This window comes from Oratosquilla oratoria, chromosome 19, assembly GCF_046742065.1.
Source record: "Oratosquilla oratoria isolate Oo_2021 chromosome 19, ASM4674206v1, whole genome shotgun sequence".
Classification (NCBI taxonomy): domain Eukaryota; kingdom Metazoa; phylum Arthropoda; class Malacostraca; order Stomatopoda; family Squillidae; genus Oratosquilla; species Oratosquilla oratoria.
In genome coordinates, this window is record NC_134795.1 from 62,256,038 (window position 1) to 62,283,537 (window position 27,500).

The following is a 27,500-nucleotide window of genomic DNA, read 5'->3' on the forward strand; positions in this document are numbered from 1 at the left end:
CACACCTTTCTTCCACGAAAAGTTCCTCCTCCTCCTCCTCCTCCTCTTCCTCCTCCTCCTCCTCTACCACCTCCTCCACTACCTCTTCCTCACATCCTTCCTTTTCCTGTCCGTCACCATTCCCCTTTCCTTCCCCCTCTCCATCCTCATTCTCCTCCTCCTCCTCCTCCTCTTCCTCCTCCTCTACCACCTCCTCCACTACCTCTTCCTCACATCCTCTCCTTCCTTTTCCTGTCCGTCACCATTCCCCTTCCCTTCCCCCTCTCCATCCTCATTCTCATCCTCCTGTTCCTCCTCCTCGTCTTTCTCTCCTCCTCCTCCTCCTCTTTCTCTCCTCCTCCTCCTCTTCTTCTCCTCCTACTATTCCCTCTCATTGTCTTTCTCTCCTCCTCCTCCACCTCCTTGTTCCCCTGCTTCTCATCTTAATTCTTCCTCCTATCCTCGTCCTCAAATCTACTCTATCCTTTTGCTTTACCATCAATTCCTACTCCTCCTTCTCCACCTACAAACAAGTCCCACCTTTCCTTCCCACCTTCCTTCCCTCCTTCCAGCCTTCCCACCTTCTCTCCCTCCCTCCCTCCCTCCTTCCCTGCCTCCCTCCTTGGCATCAACATCTCGTCCAGATTTTTCTTTTTCTAGTCACCTTAGCGCGACCCCTTCCTCTTTCCTCCTTCCTCCTTCCCCCTTCCCAGGGCTCTTGGCTCCTAATTCAGGACCCGGGATGTCCCTCGTCCCCCATTCGGGGCCTAACAAGGTCCCCGCGCCCCGCCAGGGCCGACAAAAGGAACCCTCGAGGAAGAACCTAACCAAATTGTCGCCTCCCGTGGCACAAATGTATCAACGAACTCGAGGGCGCGATGGGTGGGCGACCCCTTGGCCACGCCAACTCTCTCCTTTCTTCTTCTCCTCCACCTCCTCCTTTTCGTCTTCCTTCTTCTCCTCCTGGTCCTCCTTCTCATCTCTTCTAACGCCAATTCTTCTTTCTCCTCCTCCTTTTCGTCTTCCTTCTTCTCCTCCTGGTCCTTCTTCTCACCTCTTCACACGCCAACTCTCTCCTTTCTCCTTCTCCTTCTCCTCCTTTTCGTCTCTTCTAACGCCAATTCTCCTCTCTCCTTCTCCTCCTCCTCCTTTTCGTTTTCCTTCTTCTCCTCCTGGTCCTCCTTCTCATCTCTTCTAAAACCACTACTCTCCTTCTCATCTCTTCTAATGTCAAGTCTCTCCTTTCTCCTTCTCCTCCTCCTTTCCGTCTTCCTTCTTCTCCTCCTGGTCCTCCTTCTCCTCATCTCTTCTAACGCCAACTCTCTCTCCTTTCTCCTTCTCCTCCTCCTGGTCCTCCTAATCCTCGTCTTTTCTAAAATCACACCAACTCTCCTTTCTTCTCCTCCTCCTTCTCCTTCTCCTCCTTCTCCTCCTCCTCCTCCTCGTCTCTTCTAAAACCACTACGCCTTTCTTCTTTCTCCTCCTCCTCTTCCTCCATGATCCTCCTTCCAGTTCACTTTCTTCTTGTACCACACCCTCCTCCTTCCCACCTCTTCTTTCCTCCTCCTCTTCCTACACCTCCTCCCATCTCCTTTTGTCTTCCAACTTGTTGCATTCCCAGATTTATTCTTTTAATATTTTCCATGACCATTTTTCTTCTTTGTCTTCCTTCTCTTTTCTTCCTCCTCCTCCTTCCTTCCCTTCATTTTATCATTTGCTTCCCCTCCTCTCTAACAATTCTATTGGTTCTCCTTATCTATCTTATCCCTTCCTCCTCCTCCTCCTCTTCCTCTCTTCTTTTCTTCTCTTTGTTTCTCTTCCTCCTCCTCCTCCTCCTCCTCTCTTCTTTTCTTCTCTTTGTTTCTCCTCCTCCTCCTCCTCCTCCCTTCTCTTTGTTTCTCTTCCTCCTCCTCCTCCTCTTTCTCTCTTCTTTTCTTCTCTTTGTTTCTCTTCTTCCTCCTCTTCCTCCTCCCTTCTCTTCTCTTCTTCCTCCTCCTCCTCCTCCTCCTCTCTTCTTTTCTTCTCTTTGTTTCTCTTCTTCCTCCTCCTCCTCCTCCCTTCTCTTTGTTTCTCTTCCTCCTCCTCCTCCTGTCTCTTCATTCTATCATTGTTTCTCATGTTTTGTTACAATTCTACTGCAGTTCTCCTTATCTACCTTATCCCCTCCTCCTCCTCCTCCTCCTACCTCTCCCCTCCTTTCTTCTCTTTATTTCTCTTCCTTCTCTTCCTCTTTTCTTTTCTTCTTCCTACTTCCTTCTTCTTCTCCTTCCCTCTCCTCCTCCTACTTTCCCCTACTCCTCCCTTCTCCTAATCCTCCTCTCTCCTACTCCTCCTCCCTCTCCTCCTTAGTGATCCATTAGCATTCTCCCTCTTATCAAAATAAGAAAAAAAGAGGGAATATATCATCAATAGTTTCCGAGATCTGTTATACTGATCGGGATGGATAATGACTTGAAGACGAAAATCCATCATCATAAATAACGGACACCTCCCCCCCCCCCAAAAAAAAAAAAAAAAAAAAAAGAGGTCAGATGATAATTTTTCTCTAAGATGTCTGCCGATGGGTGTCAGACTCTTCCATACAGGATTCCGAAAAAGCCTTTTTTCGACTGATTCTGTTCATACCGGATGACGTCATACTGTTTTATTCATGTCCAAGGCGCTGTCCCGGGTAGTCAAATGGATCAAGGGCTTTAACAAGGGTGATACAGGCAAGGTCATCATATTAAGACAACAAGGTAGGACTTGTAGTAATGGGTTTAAATTGGACAAATTTTGGTTTAAGAAGATAATAGGCAAGAACTTATTTACCGATATAGTTTTAAGCAAACGGAATAGACTTAGTAACCATGTACTGAGCGCTAAAACTATTGGAATTTTTAAGAAAAGATTACATAACTCTTTTGATTTGGGATCATAAGTGGCAATGGACATGGAACTGCTTAGTATAGACCCTTATGGTCTCTTGCAGTCTCCTTCATTCTTATGTTCTTATATTAAAAAGGAATAATACCTGTTTTTTGCGCAAAGATTTAACTGGCAATTGGGCCTGCGCAGTCGGCATGAAAGAAGGAACTAAGGGCTTAAAAAAGAGGATTCTTCATTACACGCTCTGTTTGGTCGTCCAGGGGCGTCTTTCCAGGCGTATCTGTTGATCAAAACTGGAACGCTGGAATCATAACTTCGTTCTAACTATCGTCCCCCATTTTTTTTTTATCTATTCATTTATTTTTTTAATTTCTAATTTTCATAGTTTATTTTTTATTTTTTTTATTTCTTTCATTATTTTTTATCTATTCATATGTATCTACTTATTCGTTTACATATTTGTTCATCTATTATAATTACTTATCACTTTTTTTTTCAATATAAAGGATTACAAAGGATTACAAAAGCGGAGCATGCCGACAGGAGACCTTTTGGTCCATAACTAGGTCGGATGCGGGGAAAAATATAATAATGATAAATAGATAAAAGAAAAATAGATAAGAATTATAACAGTATAAATAATAATAAATAAAATAAATAAATGCATAGGTATAGTTAAATAATAAACAAACAGGTGAATAGTAAATAATAATAAATTGACAGATAACTAATAATAAATGAAAATCAAGCAAATAACAATAAACAAACAAATAATAACAAACAAATAAACAGGTGAATAGTAAATAATAATGAATTGACAGATTAATAGTAAATGAAAATCAAGCAAATAATAATAAACAAACAATTAATAACAAACAAATAAACAAATATTATAAAATATACCGATAATGTTTCCCGAAGACGGGCAGGATCTTGGCAACAAGAAGAACGAGACAAAAAATGCCTTTCCAACATGGAAGAAGCTCATCAAGATAAACTATATCTCCCTCGCCCCCGGCCGGCCATTTATTTTATATTTATTTATTTATTTGTTTCTTATTATTTGTCTGTTTGTTTATCATTTCCTTGATTATTATTTACTATCATTTATCTGTCAATTTATTATTGTTTACTAGTTACCTGTTTACTATTTAACTTTACCTATTTATTTACTTGTTCTATTTATTATTATTTATGTTATTATAATTTTTATTTATTTATTTATCTATTTATTATATATATATATATACATATATATATATATATGTATATATATATATATATATATATATATATATATATACATATATATATATATTTGCATCCCACCTAGTTATGGACCAAAAGGTCTCCTGTCGGCATGCTCCTCCTTTGTAATCCTTTGTAAAGATCAACAAAATCGCTTTCGCGGCAGACAGAATTAAGAACATGTGAATGGAAAGGATAATTACGAAGGCACAGGCAAAAGGACAGCAACTATCTAAGAGGGAAAAAAAGTTCCCTCTTTATTCTCTTTATCCTCCTGCTCTTCCTCCTCCTCTTCCTCATCCACCTCTTCCTCTTCCACCCACCCTTACTCCTCCTCTTCCTCCACTTCTACGTCTTCCTCCTCCTCCTCCTTCATAACTCCTCCTTACCCCTAACTGTCCCCCATCGCTTCTTATCACCACCATCTCTTCTCCCTACCAAACCCAACCCCCTAACCCCCCACCCCCCTAACTCCCAACCCCCTAACCTCCTAACCCCCAACCCCCTAACCCCCTTTCCGCCACCTCCACGGTTACCTCTTTCCCGTGGACGGAGTAATCTCCTTTTCACATTCCGGGACCCACAGCTTTGCCTACTCTATCTCCTCATCCATCTTCTTCGCTTTGGCCCATGTCCCCTCATCCGTTACTTAACTCCAGGTATTTACACACGAAAATGTATGTAGGCATATATTCACACAGTTTACATACACACAAATATATATATACATATATATATATATATATATATATATATATATATATATATAATATATATATTATCAACCACAATACACTTCAATTCTAAGCCATCAACATCGAGCGATACTCGAGGAGGCCAACATGCAGAAATTGAAAAATAGTACGGCCAAGGACTCGAACTTGGGCTTAGCACGTGACAAGTTTTAGTGACTTAGCCGATTGCGCCATCAAGAGAGATGTGGGCTTAATACCTACTAACATGAATATGTGAGTGTATGCATCCATGTATAAGTATATAAGCATATATGTACACATATACACCTCTATATGCTTGTATATATTCATAGATATAAATTCATATGTAAACATATACGCATATTGTAATTGTAGAGCACAACCAGACTACTGAAATCGTATCTATTGTGTGAATTTTTCAGCATCCCCTTTGTGTGTGTGTGTGTGTGTGTGTGTGTGTGTGTGTGTGTGTGTGTGTGTGTGTGTGTGTGTGTATGCCCGTGTATGTGTGTTTATATACACACGGATACATACGTATATCCACACTCTAGGTACGCTTGTACCCACAAACTTATAAATGCCTGACTTTGTAGATAAGCTCATTTTTCTTCCATTACTCTCCATAAGATCTGTGTCACTTTCGATACATACCCCGCCTCATGAGCGTGAAGACTAGGGTTCTATTCCCAACAGCTACAGGTAACTACCACTGTCCCTCCAATTCGAGCTGACTTTATTACCCTATGAATGTACTCTATGGCCAGTTATGGGTTGACGTTCTTCTCTCGCCTCCTTGTCAGCTGATTCATCTCGTCTCAAGAGTAAACATCTTTTGGGTTGTCTTTGGTCGATTTTATTACCTTGTAAAGGTCGTCTGTGACCAGGTAAGGAACGAAATTTCTCTTCCCTTTTGCTTGTCAGTCCCTTCATCTATTCGCAATAGTAAACAACCTCACTGAGGTACACCCCTCCCTCTCTCCCTCTCCCTCCTCCTCCTCGTTCTCCTGTTACCCCTTCCTCCTCCCCCTCCTCCTCCTCCTCTACCTATTCCTCTTCCTCTTTCTACCCCATCTCCCCTTACTCCTCCTCTTCCTCCTCCTCGTTCTCCTGCTTCCCCTCCTCCTCTACCTATTCCTCCTCTTTCTACCCATCCTCCCCTTACTCCTCCTCGTTCTCCTGCTTCCCCTCCTCCTCTACCTATTCCTCCTCCTCCTCCTCTTTCTACCCCTCCTCCCCTTACACCTCCCCTCCCTCCTCCTTGTTCTCCTCCTCCTCTACCTATTCCTATTCGACGACGTTTCGTATATCGCACCAAGTGTTATGATCTTCAGGATAGTAATTCTTTATCTCTGTCTAATATTCAGAAGTCTCCGAACATTCGTGACTAAAAATCTAGAAGATATCTAGAAAAATCTTGGGTACCAGAACCACTTTCTAACAATCTAGTATATATTCGAAAATGCTCTTCTCTTTCGAATGTAGGAGAGCTCTGTATTCCTGGTGTTTCCAATAGAAAGAAAAGGCCTTGATATCTAGAAAAATCTCTGGTGCTAGAACCATTTTCTAATAATCTAGTATATATTCGAAAATGCTCCTCTGTTTCGAATGTAGGAGAGTTCTGTATTCATGGTGTTTCCGATAGAAAGAACCAATTGTATTCTGTATTCCTGGTGTTTCCAATAGAAAGAACAACTTGCATTCACTGTTACAGTGAGTGTATTTCCCTGAGTAACTGAATATTATGCCCAAATATTCTTCCATGTATTCCACTTTTGTAATTCTTGCTGACTGAAACATTCTGACCAACGTTTCGCCGTTCGAGCGTTCGTCTTAATTGTTCTGGACTGTAATTCTATACTTGTGGACAATCTCTGTCCTTCTTGTGTGGTGGTATATTTGGAATCTAGAGTCGTGTACAACTAAGGCACTGAGCATGGGTTTGTTTTTCTAGTATTAGTATTAGTTATTATTATTATTATTATTATTATTATTATTATTATTATTATTATTATTATTATTATTATTATTATTATCATCATTATTAATCAATTATTATTATTATCAATATCATTATTATCGATATTATTATTATCATTATTAATATTATTATCACTATCATTATTATTATTATCATTATCTTTTTAGACAGATGAAATTGCAATGACAGTGAAATTATGTTTATTTTGACATATGCAGACTCACTAACGTATGAACAATAGTCACAAAATACAAAAAAAAAAAATACTGAAGTTACAAAACACAGAAAACCTGACTGATAACATAAATAAATGAGAAAATAAAAACACGAAAATTACAAAAATATGAAGTGGAAGAAGAAGAAGAAGAAGAAGAAGAAGAAAGGATGTCACTAAAGAACCTCCAATATCATCTCCATAAGATTTGTGCTATCAACATCTTATAAAAAATTAATAATTTTGATATACTAAATAAATAAATAAAATAAATTTCCATTACAAGAAAAGACATATAAAGGATTTACAAACCGACAGAAGACCTTTTGGTCCATAACTAGGTCGGATGCGGAAAAAAAAATATAATAATAATAAAAAAATAAAATGAAATAAAATAAGAGTTATAATAAAAAATAATAAATAAAATAAATAAAATAATATACTTACAGTAGGTTGAGACTACGTAGGTCCTGGAAAACATCTTGGCGAAGACACGAAATCTTGTTGGCGTTGAGCAGCCTGAAGGAAGACAAGAGGACACGAGTGAGACAAGGAAGACAAGGAGGACAAGGAAGTCCTGCATTATCTTTGTTATTATTAAAAGGATCGACCATCCGCGGTCTCAAGCGATCAGATTGACTCCACGATCTACTGTCATGGAGTAGAGATTGAGGAGAATCTAGTCTTCCTAGGCGTCACTTGCACGCTATCATGCAATGTAAGTTCGAAATGCATGCATATATGCATGCACGGGCGTACACGTGTACACGGACGTACACGTGTACACTTACACACGTACACACGCATGCACGCACATACAGTGGTGGATGTCTGGAACAAATTGGACGAAGCAATTGTGTACAAACACCATAATAGAATTTGAGAACAACCTAGATGTTGCGAGATACAAAGACAGGTCACTACGAGCATAGCTCCCCTTGCCGTATAATACAACTAGGTAAATACACGCGCGCGCACACACACACACACACACACACACACACACACACACACACACACAAACCCTTACCCACAAGTATCGACTGCCGACTAAACACTGTTTTCACTTCTTTTGTTAACCTTCTTCATGTCAAAGGAGGTTAAATTTATTTTGTAATTTTTCCCCCAGTTTGAGAACTCGCTCTGGCTACGGCTACACGATTTTATTCACAATTATAAAGTCACTTGCTGTTGTTCTGAGTTAAAACGAAGAAAAGCTTCCACTGCGTCTATATATATATATATATATATATATATATATATATATATATATATATATATATATATATATATATATATACATATATATTACATATATATATATATATATATATATATATACATATACATATATTGTGTGCTAATGTAAGATAACTTTATTTAGTCCAGAAAACACCTCTGTATCTCGTAATGTTCATTTATTATATATATTTATTATCATCTTAATTTACTGAATCTATTCATTTACTTATTTATTTATTCAACTATTCATTTAGTAATATGTTTATTTATTAGATTACTTATTCGTTTGTTTATTTACTTATCAATCTATTTATTTACCTATTTATTTGTCTATATATCCATTTATTCATTAAGCTATTCTATGTTAAATATATTGCAATTGGATAGGATAGTGGTAGCAGTAGTGTTAGTTCATCTTCTATTGCCTAGTTGCCCTGTTTTCTCACTGTAGCTTAGTATAGTAAACACAAACAGCCTCGTTAGGGCCAGTAGGCCTGCTGTTGTTTGTTCTTCCTTTGTGTTCCTTTGTGTTCCTTTGTGAACTGGGAAGCTTGGGGGCGGATTGCCTTGACTGGCTACCTCCCTCATAAGCCTGTTGGTATATGGTATAGTATAGAAAGTGTTTACTACTTAATGAAAGACACCACTGCACACATTGAGTCATAAAACAAAGAAAACGGGTCGTGTAGTGCCTACTTTATCCCCAAACGACGTAAACGTTCCCGTGAGTCAAGAATGACGGGACCTCGTGAGTCAAGGGTGACGGCAAACCGTGAGTCAAGGGTGACGGACACCGTGAGTCAGGGTTCTGCCCGTGAGACCTGGGATTGGGTTTAGTGAGATATATGAAGACAATGAAAAAGAGTTAACCCGGATCTAGCTCGGTTAAGAACAAACTAGATGTTGCGAGATACAAAGACGGGTCACTACGAGCATAGATCACCTTACCGTATAATACAACAAGGATTTCTTCCTCTGGGTGGGAGATGGATGACAGGGAGGGGGGGGGACCGCCCGCTGAGGGAAGAGGACGGGGGGAGGAAGAGAGGAAGAAGAGAAGGGAGGAGAAGGGGGAAGGAGAGGAAGAAGAAGGGAAGAGAGGGGGACGGACCGCCCGCTGAGGGAAGGGGAGGGGGGGAGGAAGACGGGTGGGGGGAGAAGAGGGGAAGAGAGGAAGAAGACAAAGGAGGAGAAGGGGAAGGAGAGGAAGAAGATAAGAAGAAGAGAAGGGAGGAGAAGGGGGAGGGGGAGGAAGGAGAAGAGGGAAAGAGAGGAAGAAAAGAAAGGAGGAGAAGGGGAGGGAGAGGAAGGAGAAGAGAGGAAGAGGAGAAGGTAGGAAAAGGGGGATGGAGAGGAAGAAAAGAAGGGAGAAGAAGGGGGAGAGATAAGAAGGAGAAGAGGGGAAGAGAGGAAGAAAAGAAGGGAGGAGAAGGAAGAAGAGGGAAAGAGAGAAAGAAGAGAAGGGAGAAAAAGAGGGAGAAGAAAGGAAGGGAGGGTAAGAAGGGAAGAAGGAGAAGGAGTTAGAGAGAAAGAGTTAGAGAGATATTTACTGTAGAGAGAGTTAGAGAGAAAGAGAGAGAGAGAGAAAGAGTTAGAGAGAAAGAGAGAGAGAGAGTTAGAGAGAAAGAGAGAGAGAGTTAATATATAGGACCTATCGTAACAGGAGAGGCACCCATATGGTGTGGTGGGGTGGGCCATTCATAAAACAAGAGCGGCAAGGCGCGGCCGGCGACCATATCGGGACCAGGGTGTCGCAACGTTAAGTAAATGGAGAGAAAGGCGGGAAGGCAGGCCGGGGGGGGGGAGGAGGAGGGGGGGACTAGGAGGAGGAGGAGGAGGAGGGAGGACAGGAGGAGGAGTAGAGGGACAGGAGAAGGAAAAGGAGAGGGAAGGAGGAGGAGGAAGGAGAGGGAAGGAGGGGAGGTGAGGATTTGGTGGGGACAGGATGAGGAGTAGAGGGACGGGAGGAGGAGGAAGAGGAGGAGGAAGAGGAGGAGGAGGGGATGGAGGGGAGGGGAAGGAAAAGGAGGAAAGGGAAGGGAGGAGAAGGAAAAGGAGGAGAGAGCAAGGAGGAAGGGGAGGGGGAGGAGGGGAAGGGGAGGGGGAGAAGGGGAAGGGGAGGAGGAGGAGGGGAGGAGGGGAAAGAGGGGAAGGGGAGGAGAAGGTGATGGGAGGACAGGGTGAGGAGGAGAGGGAAGGGAGGAGAAGGAAACGGAGGACAAGGAGGACAAGAGAGGGGAAGGAAGGGAGGACAAGGAGGACAAGAGAGGGGAAGGAAGGGAGGACAAGGAGGACAGGAGAGGAGAGAGCAAGAGAGGACAGAAGAGGGAGAGGAGGAGAGGAAGATAGGGAAGGGAGTGGAGGAGATGTGGAAGACAAGAGAGTAGGGAGAGGGAATGGAAGGGAGAGAAGGGAGGGGGAGAGGAGGGTATGGAGGGGAGGGGAGGGGAGGATAGGGAAGGAAAGGGAAGAAAAGGAAAGGAAAGGAAAGGGAAGAGAAGGAAATGAATGTGAAAAGAAGGGAAAGGAAGGAAAGGGAAGGGAAGGGAAGGAAAGGAAGGGAAATGAAGGGAAGGCAAAGGAAAATAATGGTAAGTAAAGAAGGGGAAAGAAGGTGAGGGAAAATGTAGGGAAGGGAAGGGAAGGGAAGGGAAGGGAAGGAAAGGGAATGGAGGGAAGGCAAAGAAAACAATGGTAGATAAAGAAGTGGAAAGAAAGTGAGGGGAAAGGTAGGGAGGAGAAGGGAAGTGAAGAGAACGAAAGAGAAAGAAAGGGAAGGAAAGGGAAAGGAAGGGAAGGGAAGGAAAGGAGGGGGAATGGAGGGAAGGCAAAGGAAAGTAATGGTAAGTAAAGAAGGGGAAAGAAGGTGAGGGGAAAGGTAAGGATGGAAAGGGAAGAGAAGGGAAGGAAAGAGAAAGAAAGGAGGGGGAATGGAGGGAAGGCAAAGGAAAATAATGGTAAGTAAAGAAGGGGAAAGAAAGTGAGGGGAAAGGTAGGGAGGAGAAGGGAAGTGAAGAGAACGAAAGAGAAGGAAAGGGAAGGAAAGGGAAGAGAAGGCAAGGGAAAGGAAGGGAAGGGAAGGGAAGGGAAGGGAGGGGAAGGGAAGGAGGGGAATGGAGGGAAGGCAAAGGAAAACAATGGTAAATAAAGAAGGAGAAAGAAGGTTCGGGGAAGGGAAAGGAAGGAAAGGGAAGAGAAGGGAAGAGAAGGGAAGGAAAGGAAGGGAAATGGAGGGAAGACAAAGGAAAATAATGGTAAGTGAAGAAGGGGGAAGAAAGTGAGGGGAAAGGTAGGGAGGAGAGGGGAAGCGGAACGCAGTGGCCTGGGATGTTATGCAAAACAGAGTCTATAAATTGCAGGACAGAACTTATTAAACATCACTTTACCCCTACGCTCCACTCAAGTGACTCAGAGACTTTGTTATGGCTGTAGTTCGACGATTTTATTCAGCATATATACAAGAAAACAATATTTCCGTGGATATATGTTCCTACTTTACCAATGTCCCTTTTAGTAATTGATAAGATCAACTGGTATTAGCAGGAATTAAATTTCGCTTTGTTTATGGATGTATGTCCTTTTTTATCAATGTTCCTTTTAGTAATTGATAAGATCAACTGGTATTTGCAGGAATTAAATTTCGCTTTGTTTATGTATGGTCTCTTTTCACCAATGTCCTCTTTGTGTAATTGATAAGATCGACTGGTATTAACTGGAACTAAATTTCGCTTTGTTTATGGATGTATGTTCTTTTTTGACCAATGCCCCTTTTAGTAATTGATAAGATCAACTGGTATTAGTAGGAACTAAATTTCGCTTTGTTTATGGATATATGCTCTCTTTTCACCAATGTCCCCTTTGTGTAATTAATAAAAGCAATTGGTATTAGCTGGAACTAAATTTCGTTTTGTTTAATCCATTCAACGAAATTTTGTTCTTGCTAACGCCAAATTATTCTGTTCTGATGAGGCAGGAACCCTTTACGGAATACTTAGTAAAGGAAATCTAAACATTTACAAGTCTTGGAATAACCTAGAGGCATTCACCTGCCACACAATCAAAGTAAATAACTTCGCGAGAAGCTGAATATTTCACCAACGTGTCCTGAAAACAATACCCTCAGAAAAAAAGGCGAAGAAGAAGAAGAGGAGGAAGACGAAGAAGAAGAAGAGGAAGACGAAGAAGAAACAGACGAAGAAGAAGAAGACGAAGAAGAAGAAGAGGAAGACGAAGAAGAAGAAAAAGACGAAGAAGAAGAAGAAAAAGAAGACGAAGAAGAAGAAGAAAAAGAAAAATAAGACGAAGACGAAGAAGACGAAGAAGAAGACGACGACGACGACGAAGAAGAAGAAATCCTTCACCAGATGGTCCTAATGCCCTGAAAAAGGGCTGCACCAGAAGGTATGTCGAGCAGTTAACGGACTTTCCTAAGAACCTTACTACGGACTTTGCTAAGGACTTCACTAAGGACCCCAATAAGGATCTCACTTAGGATTTCTCTAAGGACCCCGCTAAGGCTCACTAACTAGGAACACCGCTAGTTCTCCGCTAAAAAGTCCACTACGGACCTCGTGAAGGACCCTGCTACGGACTCAGTAAGGACCTTGTGATGACCCAAGCTAAGGACTCCGCTAAGGACCTCACTAAAGCCACCGCTAGGGACACCGCTAAGGCCCCCGCTACGGACTACACTAACGACCCCGCTAAGGACTCCACTAAGGCCCCCGCTAAGGACCCCGATAAGGACCCTGCTAAGGCCACCGCTAAGGACTCCGCTAAGAACCTCGCTAAGGCCCCCCGCTACGGACCCCGCTAAGGCCCCCGCTAAGGCCCCGCCGTAACTCCGCATAAATGTGAAAATGTTGACAGACTTGGAAGACGGGCAGCAGGGAGCTATTTCTAACCGACGTACGTCTAGTATGCCACCACGCGCAAGTTCCCATAGCAAAAGCTTATGGTCCTTGGGGTGGGGGAACTGCCTAGTGTAAACCTTATGGTCTCTTGAAGAGAAGGTGATGGGACTACGCCAGGAGGCGATGAATAGCTACGGCCGATGCTGTCACCTTTGCCCTCTGTGCTTGGGCTGTTGCGGCAGGAATAGTCACTGCTGGGTATCAAAGGGGACTGCGGGATTCGAACCCACAACTAAGCGAACACACACACACACACACATATATATACATATATATATATATATATATATATGATATACGTACATATATACATACACATACATGTATATATATATACGATTATATATATATATATATATATATATATATATATATATGTGTGTGTGTGTGTGTGTGTGTGTGTGTGTGTGTGTGTGTGTGTGTGTGTGTGCGTGTGTGTGTGCTAATAAGAACACGGGTAAGTGTATTTTAGCCTTGGAGATGCAATATACGAAAGCTCTCAGCTTCGATAGTTTCTTTTTTCCAAGTGGTCTACTTTGCATATATATACATATACATATACATATATATATATATATATATATATATATACATATACATATACATATACATATATATATATATATATATGGATAAGTATTTTAGACAAATTATTTGGATGATGGAGAACATATATACAGGGGAAGGCTCGGAACCCTATACACTCTAACGTTTCGTTCGCGTAGAACTTCTTCAGAGAGTGTATGTAGAACTGCAATTGGAGTTTATGTACTAAATCTAATTATCTTTTCGGACACTTGGGAAAGGTCGTTTTTCTGGCGTGTTTTAGAATTAAAATACTAGTTTCTTTAGCTAAATTGATAAACCCTCCTCGATGATTCGATGAATTATTAGTAGAAATATATGCTGATTCAACAATTCTTCTAGTGAATTTATCAAAACCTTTATGTAGCACTTCAGCTTCTCTCCAGTTTGGTAAATGATCGAATTTTTCCGCATGAACTACTAAAGAATTAGATGTCCTATGTGCTTTTATGTCGTTTTTATGTTCTTAAACACGCCAGAAAAACGACCTTTCCCAAATGTCCGAAAAGATAATTAGATTTAGTACATAAACTCCAATTGCAGTTCTACATACACTCTCTGAAGAAGTTCTACGCGAACGAAACGTTAGAGTGTATAGGGTTCCGAGCCTTCCCCTGTATATATGTTCTCCATCATCCAAATAATATATATATATATATATATATATATATATATATATATATATATATATATATATATATATAAATATATATATTTCCAAACAAAACGCATTAATAATTTCCTTCACCGAACACCACTGAAAATCACCTGACATATTCCAACAACACCCGAAACCCGCCAGGACCACTTGACACGAATCGGTAAAATTCGAACCCGAACCCAAAGGAAACTGAACACCTGAAGGCGTTGCCCTCAGAAGCGGGTCTTGTTGGGTCAGAAATTACCCTGGGGTGGGGTTGGAGGGTCGGGGGTTGGGGGGAGATTCGGGTACGAGGGGGGGGGTCTATGGGTCTCCGTCAAGGGGGAGATTGGCCTCTCGGGATCAACAGAGTTTCATAAGTGAGGTCGTAAAACAGAAAGCTGTCAGGAGGTTGTTAACGCCCGGCGATTCTATTCGATTAATATGAGGTGACTTTCTGGAGATCTGGGGTGGAGACTCGTTCTCACACATACACATGCACACAAACACACGCACGCACACACACACACACACACACACACACACACACACACACGGCACGATAGCTCAGTTGGTAGAGTTCCTGGCCGTCACTACGGCGGTCCTGCTTCGAATCCCGCCCAGGGCTGAAATTATTTCAGTACCGCTGCACTGCGAGTCGGTACTCCAATTCTCGTGGGCTGGGAGTGGTGGGTGTGTGTGCTTGTAAGGTCACAGCATTACTCATAGATCGGTCATATATATGAGCTCTGAGCTCTTTTCCGGGAGGGAAATAGCTGTCGATCACGAGTCCAACACGTGATCCAAGACCATGGTGAATCACACACACACACACACACACGACTCGGTGGCGCGGTTGGTAGAGCGCTGGACTGGGAAGTACGGTGGTGCTCGCAGTACCTGGTTCGAATCCTGCCCAGGGCCGAAATTATTTCGGTATCGCTGTGCTTCGGGTCGTTACTCGGACTCTCGTGGGCTGGGAGTGGTGTGTGTGTGTGCGTGTAAGGTCACAGCATTACCCATAGATCGGTCATAAATATAAGCTCTGAGCTCTCTTCCGGGAGGGAAATAGATGCCGATCACGAGTCCAACACGTGATCCAAGAACATGGTGAATCTCACACACACACACACACACACACACACACACACACACACACATATACACACACACATGTACACACACACACATGTACACACACACACATGTACACACGTACAAACCATCGTAAACGGTTTGCTCTGAATCATTCGCTTCCATTCTGCGCGGCCATCCCTCAATCAATCACTCTGTCAGCTCGCCTGTCAGTCCACGTATATCAGCTCCTGGACCTGTTTGTCAGTCAGCGAGCGTAGCCGAGTCAGCTGGGCTGATTACAGGTGTGCCGAGTGACGGACATGCCAGTTACCAACCTGCAACCTTTTGAGAACGCAACCTTACCCTAGCATCACCTGCGCCAATAAGGTTGCAGTATATTGCACCTGTGAATTGCACCTCATCCTGTGCCACCTGTTCTCTGCGGTCAGTTTCCCCCATATCAGAGGGTAGCCTATGTATATGGTCCGGAGGAATCGGGTTGGTTTTGTTTATGTATGTGTTGTCTGAATATGGTATCAAGTGAGCCTGGCGAGGTGCTAACATGTGTAGTGCTTACGTATAAAGCCTTATTTCGTGTCTACTCTTCGGGATTCGAACCCAGGTTATTCACACGTGGAACGAGAGCGGTCGTCCTGAGCAAACCGGGGCTCCTTTGACTTATACAAATAACTACAAAGGAGATGCAAACAGCGACAGGTGTCTGGGAATAGGGAGGATGTATATTGCGGAAACTATTTAGAAACACTGGGCTCATGATACTTAGAAATAACAAGTTAGATTGGGGCTGAGCTTTGTGTATTTATCTAGATGTTTTAAAGAAAAAGAAGTTAGATTAGGGCTGACATCTGTGTATTTATCTAGACGTTTCTAGAAAAAAATACCAATTTTATGTGACCTTACGACATCAACAGGTAGTTAGTCCCCGACATTTACTACGCGATAAAAAAAAACACGTGTTTAAGATCTGTGAATACGCAACCTTTATTTGCAGGTGTTGTATATGACAACCTACACAGCACCTGCTTTTACCCCATCTGGTGGTTCAGGTTGAACCACTGAATCTGCAACCTACTTTCATGCCACCTGTTGTGACTGTGATCACCATCTGTTTTATTACGTCTCCACCTGCCAAGACAACCCATCCTCACCACCTGTTACAGCATTATCCCATCTACGTGGTCAAAGCGTACCCTTGTACCATCTGTTTTCGGTAAACACACCTCCAGCCAATTATAACCACCTGTGAGATTTAAACCCACCTGCTACGCCACCTGCACACCACCTGCCGTTGTAAGCATCTTACCTTTGACATCTGTGTTCATATGACCCACGCGCGATTAAACAAACACCTGTAACGCACCTGTAATAATATACAACACATGTGTGACTGACGCCTTTGTTTGAACTTCAGGTACGGAATGTTCCACTTCTAGGTACTACAGCTGTTAACGCCTTCCGCGAAACTACGACGAGCGTATATGTTTACGTAACATATTTACGATATGGCTAAGCCCAACAAGGTCGTAAAACTCATTCATATCGTAACTTTACGACCTTAAGATATGCGCCTCCTTGAGCTCCCTATCGACCCTGTAGTACTTATAACTGAAAGAAGATGTACAATACGAGTAACAAGGAACACCTTCGTCCCTCGTAGCACCTGTCCTACACCTGTGAGGTTGTGACACCTGTGAGGTTGTGACCTATTCTCAGCACCTACAGTGTTTCGTCGCATATTCTTTTTCTTTTACTCCAACAAAAGCTTAAGTTCACGCGCACGCATACGCACAAGCGCGCGCACACACACACACACACACACACACACACACACACACACACACACACACACACGCGCGCGCGCATACACACACAGAAAGAGTGCGCGCGCGCGCGCGCGCGTGTGTGTGTGTGTGTGTGTGTGCGTGTGTGTGCGTGAGAGAGAGAGAGAGAGAGAGAGAGAGAGAGAGAGAGAGAGAGAGAGAGAGAGATACATAGAGAAAAAGATAGAGAGAAAGAGGTAGAGAGAGAGAAAGGGATAGAGAGAGAGCGACAGAGAGATAAAGAGAGATAGAGAGAGGGATAGAGAGAGAGCAACAGAGAGAGCAAGGGAGAGAGAGAGAGCGACAGAAAGATAGAGAGAGAGCAACAGAGAGAACAAGGGAGAGAGAGAGAGAGCAAGGAGGAGAGAGAGAGCAAGGAGGAGAGAGATAGCGACAGAGAGAGAGAGAGAGAGAGAGAGAGAGAGAGAGAGAGAGATTACCCAGTACTTAAAGAGGTCTAATATCAGGTCTGTGCCTCAAATTGGCTGTTCTTTGCACGAATGTAAACACAAGGACTCACACACAAACGAATTCCATCATAACCTCTCTATTGCTTCTACACAGAAAGCTTTTCACTAGATCTAAGTTTCACTTTATATTTAACAAGCTCTTATTTTTGCGCGCGAGTGTGTTTTTGTGTTTGTGCGTGTTTGTGTGTGTACGTGTTTGTGTGTGTTCGTATTTGTGTTCATGTGTGTGTGTGTGTGTGTGTGTGTGTGTGTGTGTGTGTGTGTGTGTGTGTGTGTGTGCGTGTGTGTTTATTTGTTTGTATAACAAATACTCTCTTCAATTTTTCTATCTTCGTGTCTTCCTCTTTCTATAATTTATTCTATGTTTCTATATTTGTCTTTAATCACTATTCTTCTTTGTGATTATTCAACACGAAACATAAGTTTGTAATTATGTCAGTGAGGTAATTAGTACATTTCTATCCCTATTTCAAATATTTCTATTTACACATTTATAGCTATCATTTCCTGATTTGAGTAAATTTATTTGTTTACTTTATTCAAACCACGCTGGTTGAGCGGGTTAGGGTGTCGTTACATGCGGCGAAGATCCAGGGGATGGCGGTTCGAATCCTGCCACCGGCGAGGTTGAACCAAGGGCATGGTTCATTAGATTCCACGCTACAAAGTCCTCTGTAAGGGGCACCGTCCTAGCCTTCCGATGGGAGGAGTTTGTGACGTTAAACCATACCAAATCAAATCACATTTATTACTATAATTTCCTCATTTGAATAAATTTTTCCATCACTATTTTCAGACAAATATTCATCGTCAAGGCCTTACGGTTCTTTGTGTGTGTGTGTATATGTGTGTGTGTGTGTATATGTGTGTGTGTATATATATATTAAAATTCCATATATTTTCTGATGGTTCTGTGCCTTTAGTCCATGAATACATGGTAATTTAACATCGAGTGTATGTATTGGAACAGGTGACTGAGTATGTAAGTCACATTCATTTCCTTATGTAAACATTGCAAAAATCGAATCTATTTGCAAGATTAAGAGGATGACCCATTGGGATTTCTGTATTTTTTTTCGAAATGCCTCAATTAAGAAAAATACATATGCATTCGTCCATTTGCATAGGCACCCCTTTCAGACACGCACAGAATACATGTGTACACGGATTTGGGTGCGTACACATACGTACACATGTACACGTGTACACATGTATATTCACAGGCATGTAGAGATACACATGAGTATACACTGCACATCAGTAATATACTTCATACGAATACACACACACATATGAATACACGTGCACACACACACACGAATATGCACACACGAACACACACACACACACACACACAAACCTACGCACGCACACACACAAACACACACATACACACAGACATACACACAAGCCTACACACACACAAGTCTACACACACATACACATACACCATTCAAGAATTTAAGAACAAACTAGATGTTGCGAGATACGAAGACGGTTCACCTCGAGCATAGTTCCCCTTCCCGTATAATACAACTAAGTAAATACACACATACAAACCCCCACACACACACGCGCGCGCACGCACACACACACACACACGCGTGCGCACACACACACACACAAACACACACACTCACTCAAACCTACACACACACACACACACACAAACCTACACACACACACACACACACAAACCTACACACACACACACACACAAAAACCTACACACACACACACAAACATACACACACACACACAAGCCTACACACACACACACACACACACACACACACACACACACATGTACGTAGTACCCATGCATGCACCTGTGTGTACGTGGTTAAACGCACACACACACATGTAGTCGAGGCGTAATCTAGGCCCGAATCGTCCCATCAGGAACACAATGGCCTCGAAGAAACACCAATTAGACCAACTGAAGTGTAATGCCCGTGCAGCTACCCACTCCCACTCCCTCCCACCTCCGCCACTGCCCACTCCCACTCCCTCCCACCTCCGCCACTGCCCACTCCCACTCCCTCCCACCTCCGCCACTGCCCAATCCCACTCCCTCCCACCTCCGCCACTGCCCACTCCCACTCCCTCCCACCTCTGCCACTGCCCCCCTCCCCCTCCCTCCCACATTCATCGCTGCCTCCTCCCCCTCACTCCCACATTCATCTCTACCTACTCTTCCTCCCTCCCACATTCACTTCTACCCACTCCCACTCCCAACCACCTCCGCCACTGCCCCCTCCCACTCCCTCCCACATTCATCGCTGCCTCCTCCTTCTCACTCCCACATTCATCTCTACCTCCTCTTCCTCCTTCCCACATTCACTTCTACCCACTCCCACTCCCAACCACCTCCGCCACTGCTCCCTCCCCCTACCACTCCCACATTCATCGCTACCTCCTCCTCTCCCTCCCTCCCACATTCACCTCTACCTCCTCTCCCTCACTCCCACGTTCAACTCTACCTCCTCTTCCTCCCTCCCACATTCACCTCTACCTCCTCTCCCTCACTCCCATATTCATCTCTACCTCCTCTCCCTCTCACTCCCACATTCACCTCTACCTCCTCTCCATCCCTCCTACATTTACCTCTACCTCCTCCTCTCCCTCACTCCCACATTCACTGCTACCTAACTCTCCCTCATTCCCACATCCACCTCTACCTCCTCTCCCTCCCTCCCACATTCACCTCTACCTCCTCTCCCTCACTCCCACATTCACCGCTACCTCCTCTCCCTCACTCCCATATTCACTGCTACCTCCTCTCCCTCACTCCCACATTCACCTCTACCTCCTCTCCCTCCCTCCCACATTCACCTCTACCTCCTCTCTCCCTCTCTCCCACATTCACTGCTACCTCCTTTCCCTCACTCCCACATTCACCTCTACGTCCTCCCCCTCTCACTCCCACATTCACCTCTACGTCCTCCCCCTCTCACTCCCACATTCACCTCTACCTCGTCTCTCCTTCACTCCCATCTTCATCCATACACTCCTCTACCTCTCCCACATTCTCTCCATTGCTCCCTCCCTCTCTTCCACCTTCTCCCATCTTCCTCTCCCCCACTTCCTCCCACCTCCACCATTGTCCCCTCCCACTCCCTCCCACCTCCACCACTACCCCCTCCCACTCCCTCCCACCTCCACCACTACCCCCTCCCACCTCCACCACTACCCACTCCCACCTCCACCACTGCCCCCTCTCCCTCTCTCCCACCTTCTCCCCATCGCCCACTCTCCCTCTGTGCATCCAGCCTCCTACCTCCATCCGCTGGCCACTCTCCCTCCCTCCCTCCCTCCCTCTCACCTCCACATTTTCCCTCCTTCTTTCCCTCCCTCTCTCTCTATCATCTCCAACTTCTGTCTCGTCCTCCCTATTCTCTCCCACCTTCTCCCACTGGCCCGTCTCCCTCTCTCCCTCCCTCCCACCTCCACCCACCCTCCTCCTCCTCCTCCTCTTCTTCTTCCTCTACCTCCTCCACCTTCTCCAACTACATTCTTAAATCTCTTCTTCTTCTTCTTTCGCCTCTTTTTCCTCCTCCTCCCACAAACATCCTGACTCCTTCTCCTCCTCCCAACTCCCCTTCCCCTCAGAATCCCATCCTCCCTGACCAGCACTACTCCCTCCCCCGCCCTTGGAACTCCCATATCCTCCCACAGGAGTCCTATAGTCTCTCTTGTTCACTTCCCACACCCACTTCCTCATCTGCACTTCTCCGCCTATTTCCCAGCCAGAGACTTGCCTACAGAGTTATATCCCAGCCCGAAGGTCCAGAGCCTCTTCGAGTCTTCTCAATTTCTCTTCTTTTATTTTCTTCTTTTTCTTCTTCTATGTCTTCTCTTTCTTCGCTTTTTTATGCCCTCCTTCCTCTGAATTGTCTTCATCTCTTTCTTGTCTTTATTTTCTTGGATTGCCGTTTCTCTTTCTTTCTTAGATTTGTCTTATTGTTTTTTTTTTGTCTTTGTCTTATTCTTTATATCTTACAATGATTTATTGTTGTATTGCCTTCTTTATGATTCGCATTCTCTGCCCTTACTGTAATGACCATTGTTATTTTTTCATTACATCTTATTACTATTATCATTATACGTATAAATAATTGTTCATCTTTCTCAAATTTGATAATTAATCCTTATTCCATTTTTTTTGTCGCATCTCTTTGTCCTCGCGTTTTTGTCTTTATTTTCTTGTTTCTTTATATTTTCATTATCAATACAATTATCACACTCACATTATCTTTGTCATTGTCACTACAAGTCATTATTATAGTTTCAGAATATTACTCTTATTATTTCAACACTATCGTCATTTGTGTTACAAGGATATCCACAACTAAAGCCGGCACCTTTGCCTTGCATGCTAGGATAGTAAGGCAAAGTGGAAACTACCTTTTTTCAATTATTATTATTATTATTATTATTATTTCATTATTATTATTATTATGATTTCATTATTACTATTATTACTATTATTATTATCATTATTATTGTTATCACTATTATTATTATTATTATTATTATTATTATTATTATCATTATTATTTAGTTGTGTATATATTTTTAGGGGCTATTTTTTCTTTTATTACTTTTTTTAGGGGCTTTGTGTTTACGAGTCAGGGACGAATCCAACGCGCCACACTGCCCTCTAGAAAGTGTTCAGTCAATCCCAAGGCCTCCTCTGATAAGGGCAAAGGTTGAAATTAATATTCAAAATTAAAACAAAACCGATTAGAAAACGTGGTCACTATGGCAGGGCCTATGACGTCATCCTTCTCAACGAACGAAATTACACATTTGGTGACCTTATGATCGATGACGTAATAATATTTCACAACTAGATGGCGTCACTATATATGACGTCATAACCCGATGACGTCAGAATATATGACGTCACAAATCGATGACGCCAGATCATATGACGTCACACTCGATGACGTCACTTTCGATGACGTCGCTGTCCTTGAAGAGAAATTACATCTCAGAAACGTCTGGAATCTTTCTTATATCTGTCAGTACCCTAAGACCTTCGAGAGACCATAGGGCACTCAGCGAACGTTTAAGAGAACGCAAAACCTTTAAAAGTCCCCAAATGGCCAGCAATAAAGGATACGAGCTGAGGGCCTTTTGGAACATAAGTTATACACATTATTCAGGAAAAAAAAAAAAAAAAATTAGCAGAAGAGACGAACTTCGGTCCGAACGAAGAAAGTCTCAATAGATGGATGCAACTCTGAGGAAAAAAAAAAAATGAAAAAGAAGAAGAAGAAGAAGAATTGTCACCCTAGAACCCCCACATAAAGAATCGTCACCCCATGAGAGCCCACTTGAAGATTTGTCACCTCAGTACGCCGAATATCAGCAGTGGAATAAAGATTAGGTTAGGTTAGGTTAGGTTGAATGAAGGTTATGCTCATTGTCATCAACTTACACAACCGAAGAATTGTTAGCCCAAGATGGCCCACATGAAGAATTGTTACCCTAGGATAGCCCACAGGAACAATTGTCACCCTGTCAATGTCTGAGGTGACGATTCTTCATGTGATGAAAAAAATAATAATAATAAAATAAATAAATAAATAAATAAATAAATAAAATGAATAAAAATAAATAAAAATAACTAAATAACTAAATCCTTTATCAGTTGAATAAAGTCGTCTATTTCTCGCCAGAATAAAAGCCTTGAAGCCTGTCACTGTGTTCTCTCGGTCGCGTGTTTGTGAACGAGGCGTCTAGAACCTTCTTGACTGTAACGACCTCATCGTTGTCTTAACGACCTCATTCGAAGTAGCATTTCCAAGTCGTTCAGGCAAACACGACCCCGGAGGCTACTCGAAGGAAAGTACAGTCGCCAAAGAAGTGTTGTCGCTGTTTTCACAACGGTTCGCTCAGACGTAAATGTTTTTGGGGATTTGGGACTAAACTTCGTGTCGACTGTGATATGATGCCAATCAGCCTTACGTCTCAACCAGAGTTAGAAATAAATAAATGAATAAATAAATAAATAAATAAAATAAAGATAAATAAATAACATAATATTAATAAAGAAAAAAATAAGAACAATTAAAATAGAAATGAAGAAAGGAAAAATATATAGATATTGAACTTCGTGTCGACTGTGATATGATGCCAATCAGCCTTACGTCTCAACCAGAGTTAGAAATAAATAAATGAATAAATAAATAAATAAATAAAATAAAGATAAATAAATAACATAATATTAATAAAGAAAAAAATAAGAACAATTAAAATAGAAATGAAGAAAGGAAAAATATATAGATATTGAACTTGTGTCGACTGTGATATGATGCCAATCAGCCTTACGCCTCAACCAGAGTTAGAAATAAATGAATAAATAAATAAATAAATAAATAAATAAATAAAATAAGTAAATAGATAAATAAATAACATAACCATAATAAAGAAAATATAAGAACAAATAAAAAATAAATGAAAAAAAGGAACATATAAAAATTGGTCCATCAATTAACTAAGTAGTTAACTAATAATAAACAGGCATAAATAAATAAATAAGATAAATATATAAATGAATAAATAAATAGATAACATAATGATAAAGAAAAAGGTAAGAACAAGTAAAAAAATAAAAAGAAAGAAAATAATATAGAAATTGGTCCATCAATTAACGAAGTAGTTAACTAATAATAAACAGGCATAAATAAATATATATATAAATAAATAAATACAATAAATAAATATATAAATGAATAAATAAATAGATAACATAATAATAAAAAAAAAGTAAGAACAGGCAAGAAGGATATAGAATTGTACACGTTTGTGTTGTACATTTCCCCCGTGTAAGTACATGATAATGTACTACAGTAGAACCCTATGTATGTACTTATTGGCTATGGATACATTAACACATTACCATGTACGTATTAGATGTGCACATACTGACACAGGCCCATGTACGTATTGGCCATGTACACAATGACGCATTCCCGTGTACACACTGCAACAGTTTCGTGTAGGTGTTTGCAATGTACACACGGTAATAGTAGTTTCATGTAAATATTGGACATGTATATATTAACGCAGTAACATATACGTATTGACCATGTAAGCATTGACTTAGCCCCATGTACGTATTGGTCAAGTACACACACATGTACGTATTTGCGACTACTGGACACGGAAGAGATTGAACGATGCAGTCGATATGCTAAACCAATTCATCACGTATGTATGTATGTATGTGTGTATGTACGTGCTTGTGTACGTATGTACATGTATGTACGCATGTATGTGTATGTGCGTATGTGTGTGTGTGCGCGTGTGTGCATTCGAATCTGAAGAGTGACACTTGGTGATTTTATTCAGCTAAAGAAACTCCTACAGTCGTCACAACTAACCTTTTTGATGTTTACACACACACACACACACACAGATATATATATAAATATATATATATATATATATATATATATATATATATATATATACACTGAACTTCTATATTAATTCAGGCTGCCACCTAACGATTTTCTTCATCTTAAGGAAGATCCCTTGAATCTTAAAAAAAAAAGTAAAATACCTTCCCGACTGTCAAAATCAAACTATACAGTGCGATCAAGATCAACCATGTTTCACCTTCTCGACCTCTGACTTTCATCATAATAAAATCATCTGACGACAAACAAGAGACAGTATATAAATTACTTCTTCTTTGGAGAAATGTTAAGAACCACTTACGTCACATGACGGAAACTTTGGTTAAATCTGACCCCAGAGGATTTTATTCATCTCCAGCGTCGCTCCCGGGAGGAGGACGAAGCAGTTAATGGCCGCAATCCAAGTTGAGAATAAAACTCAGAACGGGATGAATACCATTGCGACGCTAAATGAACCCCGTTAGAGTGAATCTATCTCTCTTTCTCTCTCTCTCTCTCTCTCTCATTTCTCTTCCTCTCTCTCGCACACACACACATACACACACACACACACACACACACACACACACACACACATACACACACGGGTACGAACATAGCTCCCTTCCCGTATAAAACAACTAGGTGAATACACACACGCGCACACACACACACGCACACACACACACACACACACACACACACACACACACACACACACACACACACACACACACACACACACACACACACACAGTGCGCACCACCTTCAAATTGCGACTCGGTTAACGAAAGGGCCAAGGAAGGCCCAAGGCCCTCTCGAACTCCCGAAGTCCTCTCGATCTCCCGAAGAGAAATCTTTCGTAGCGACGCGACGTACGGATTCCAGAGGGTCCGGAATGGATGTTTTGCAAGATTAATAATGCTCACTTTAGAATGGGGCGCGGGGGGGGGGTGCAGGGGGGGAAAGGGGGCTGAGGAGAGGGAAGAGGTGGAAGGGGGGAATGGGTAAGGTGAGGGAGAGGGGGGAGAGAGGAACGTGGAGAGTGGGAGAAGAGGGTGGAATAGGGGAGGTTTAAGGAACGGAAAGGGTAGGCTGGGGGGAAAGGGAAGAGGAAGGGGGGAAGGGAAGGGGGGAAGGGGAATGAGTAAGGTGAGGGAGAGGGGGGAAAGAGGAACGGGGAGAGTGATAGAAGAGGATGGAATAGGGGAGGTAAAAGGAACGGAAGGGGTAGGTTGGGGGGAAAGGGAAAGGGAAGATAGAAGGGGGAAGGGGGAGGAGAGTAGGGGGTAGGGTGAAGGGAGTAGGGGGAAGGGGGGAGAAAGAATACTATGGTGGGTAGGAGTGATGGGGGGAAATTAGAGGGAGGAACCGAGATGAAAAAGAGTAAAGAGTGACTGTGGTGGAAGTTGGGGAGGATGGAGGGGGAAAGGAAATGATGAAGGCAAGGAGGGAAAGGAAGGGAAAGGAAGGGAAGGGAAGGGAGGGGAGAGAGAGAGAGAGAGAGAGAGAGGGGGGGGGAGAGAGAGAGGGAGGAGAGAGAGAGAGAGAAGAGAGGGGGGGAGGGAGAGAGGGAGAGGGGGAGAGAGAGAGAGGGGAGAGAGAGAGGGGGAGAGAAAGAGAGGAGAGAGAGAGAGAGAGAGAATGAGAGAGAGAGAGAGAGAGAGAGAGAGAGATAGAGAGAGGAAGGGGGGAAGAGAGAGGGAAGGTGGGTGAGAGTAAGAGAGGACGAAAGAAGTGAAGGAGGAAGGGAGGGAGGAAAGAAGGAAGTTATGGAGGGAGGGAAGAAGGAGGGAGGGGAGGAAGGAATGTAGGAAGGAGGGAAGGAGGGAAAGAAGGGAAGGAAGGAAAGAATGTAGGAAGGAGGGAAGGTAGGAAGGCAAGAAGGAAAGAAGAAGGAAAGAAGGAAAAAACAGAAGGGAAGGAGGAGAGAAAGGAGGAAGGAAGGAAGGAAAGAAGGAGGGAAGGAAAGAAGGAGGATGAGGGAAGGAAGAAGGAAGGAAGGAAGGAAAGAAGGAGGGAAAGGTAGGAAGGAAAGAAGGAAAGAAGAAGGGAAGGAAGGAAAGAAGGTAGGAAGGAAAGAAAGGAGGAAGGAAGGAAGGAAGGAAAGAAGGAGGGAAGGAAAGAAGGAGGGAGGGAAGGAAGAAGGAAGGAAGGAAGGAAAGAAGGAGGGAAGGAAGGAAGAAGGAAGGAAGGAAGGAAAGAATGTAGGAAGGAAAGAAAGGAGGGAGGGAAGGAAGGAGAGAGGAAAGGAAGGAAAGAATGTAGGAAGGAAAGAAAGGAGGAAGGAAGGAAGGAGAAGGAGAGAAGGAGGTG

At 42.7% G+C, this 27,500-nt stretch overlaps 1 protein-coding gene across 3 annotated transcripts in view; it reads right to left on the reverse strand.

The window, feature by feature from the left end:
* Positions 1-27,500, reverse strand: part of sli (slit guidance ligand) — a 1,907,921-nt gene that overhangs the window by 118,015 nt on the left and 1,762,406 nt on the right. For all 3 annotated transcript variants that reach the window (XM_076203204.1, XM_076203205.1, XM_076203206.1), the window contains one exon: positions 7,451-7,522. In XM_076203204.1, coding sequence (XP_076059319.1) covers positions 7,451-7,522 — 72 coding nt within the window. The remainder of the gene's footprint in view (positions 1-7,450; positions 7,523-27,500) is intronic.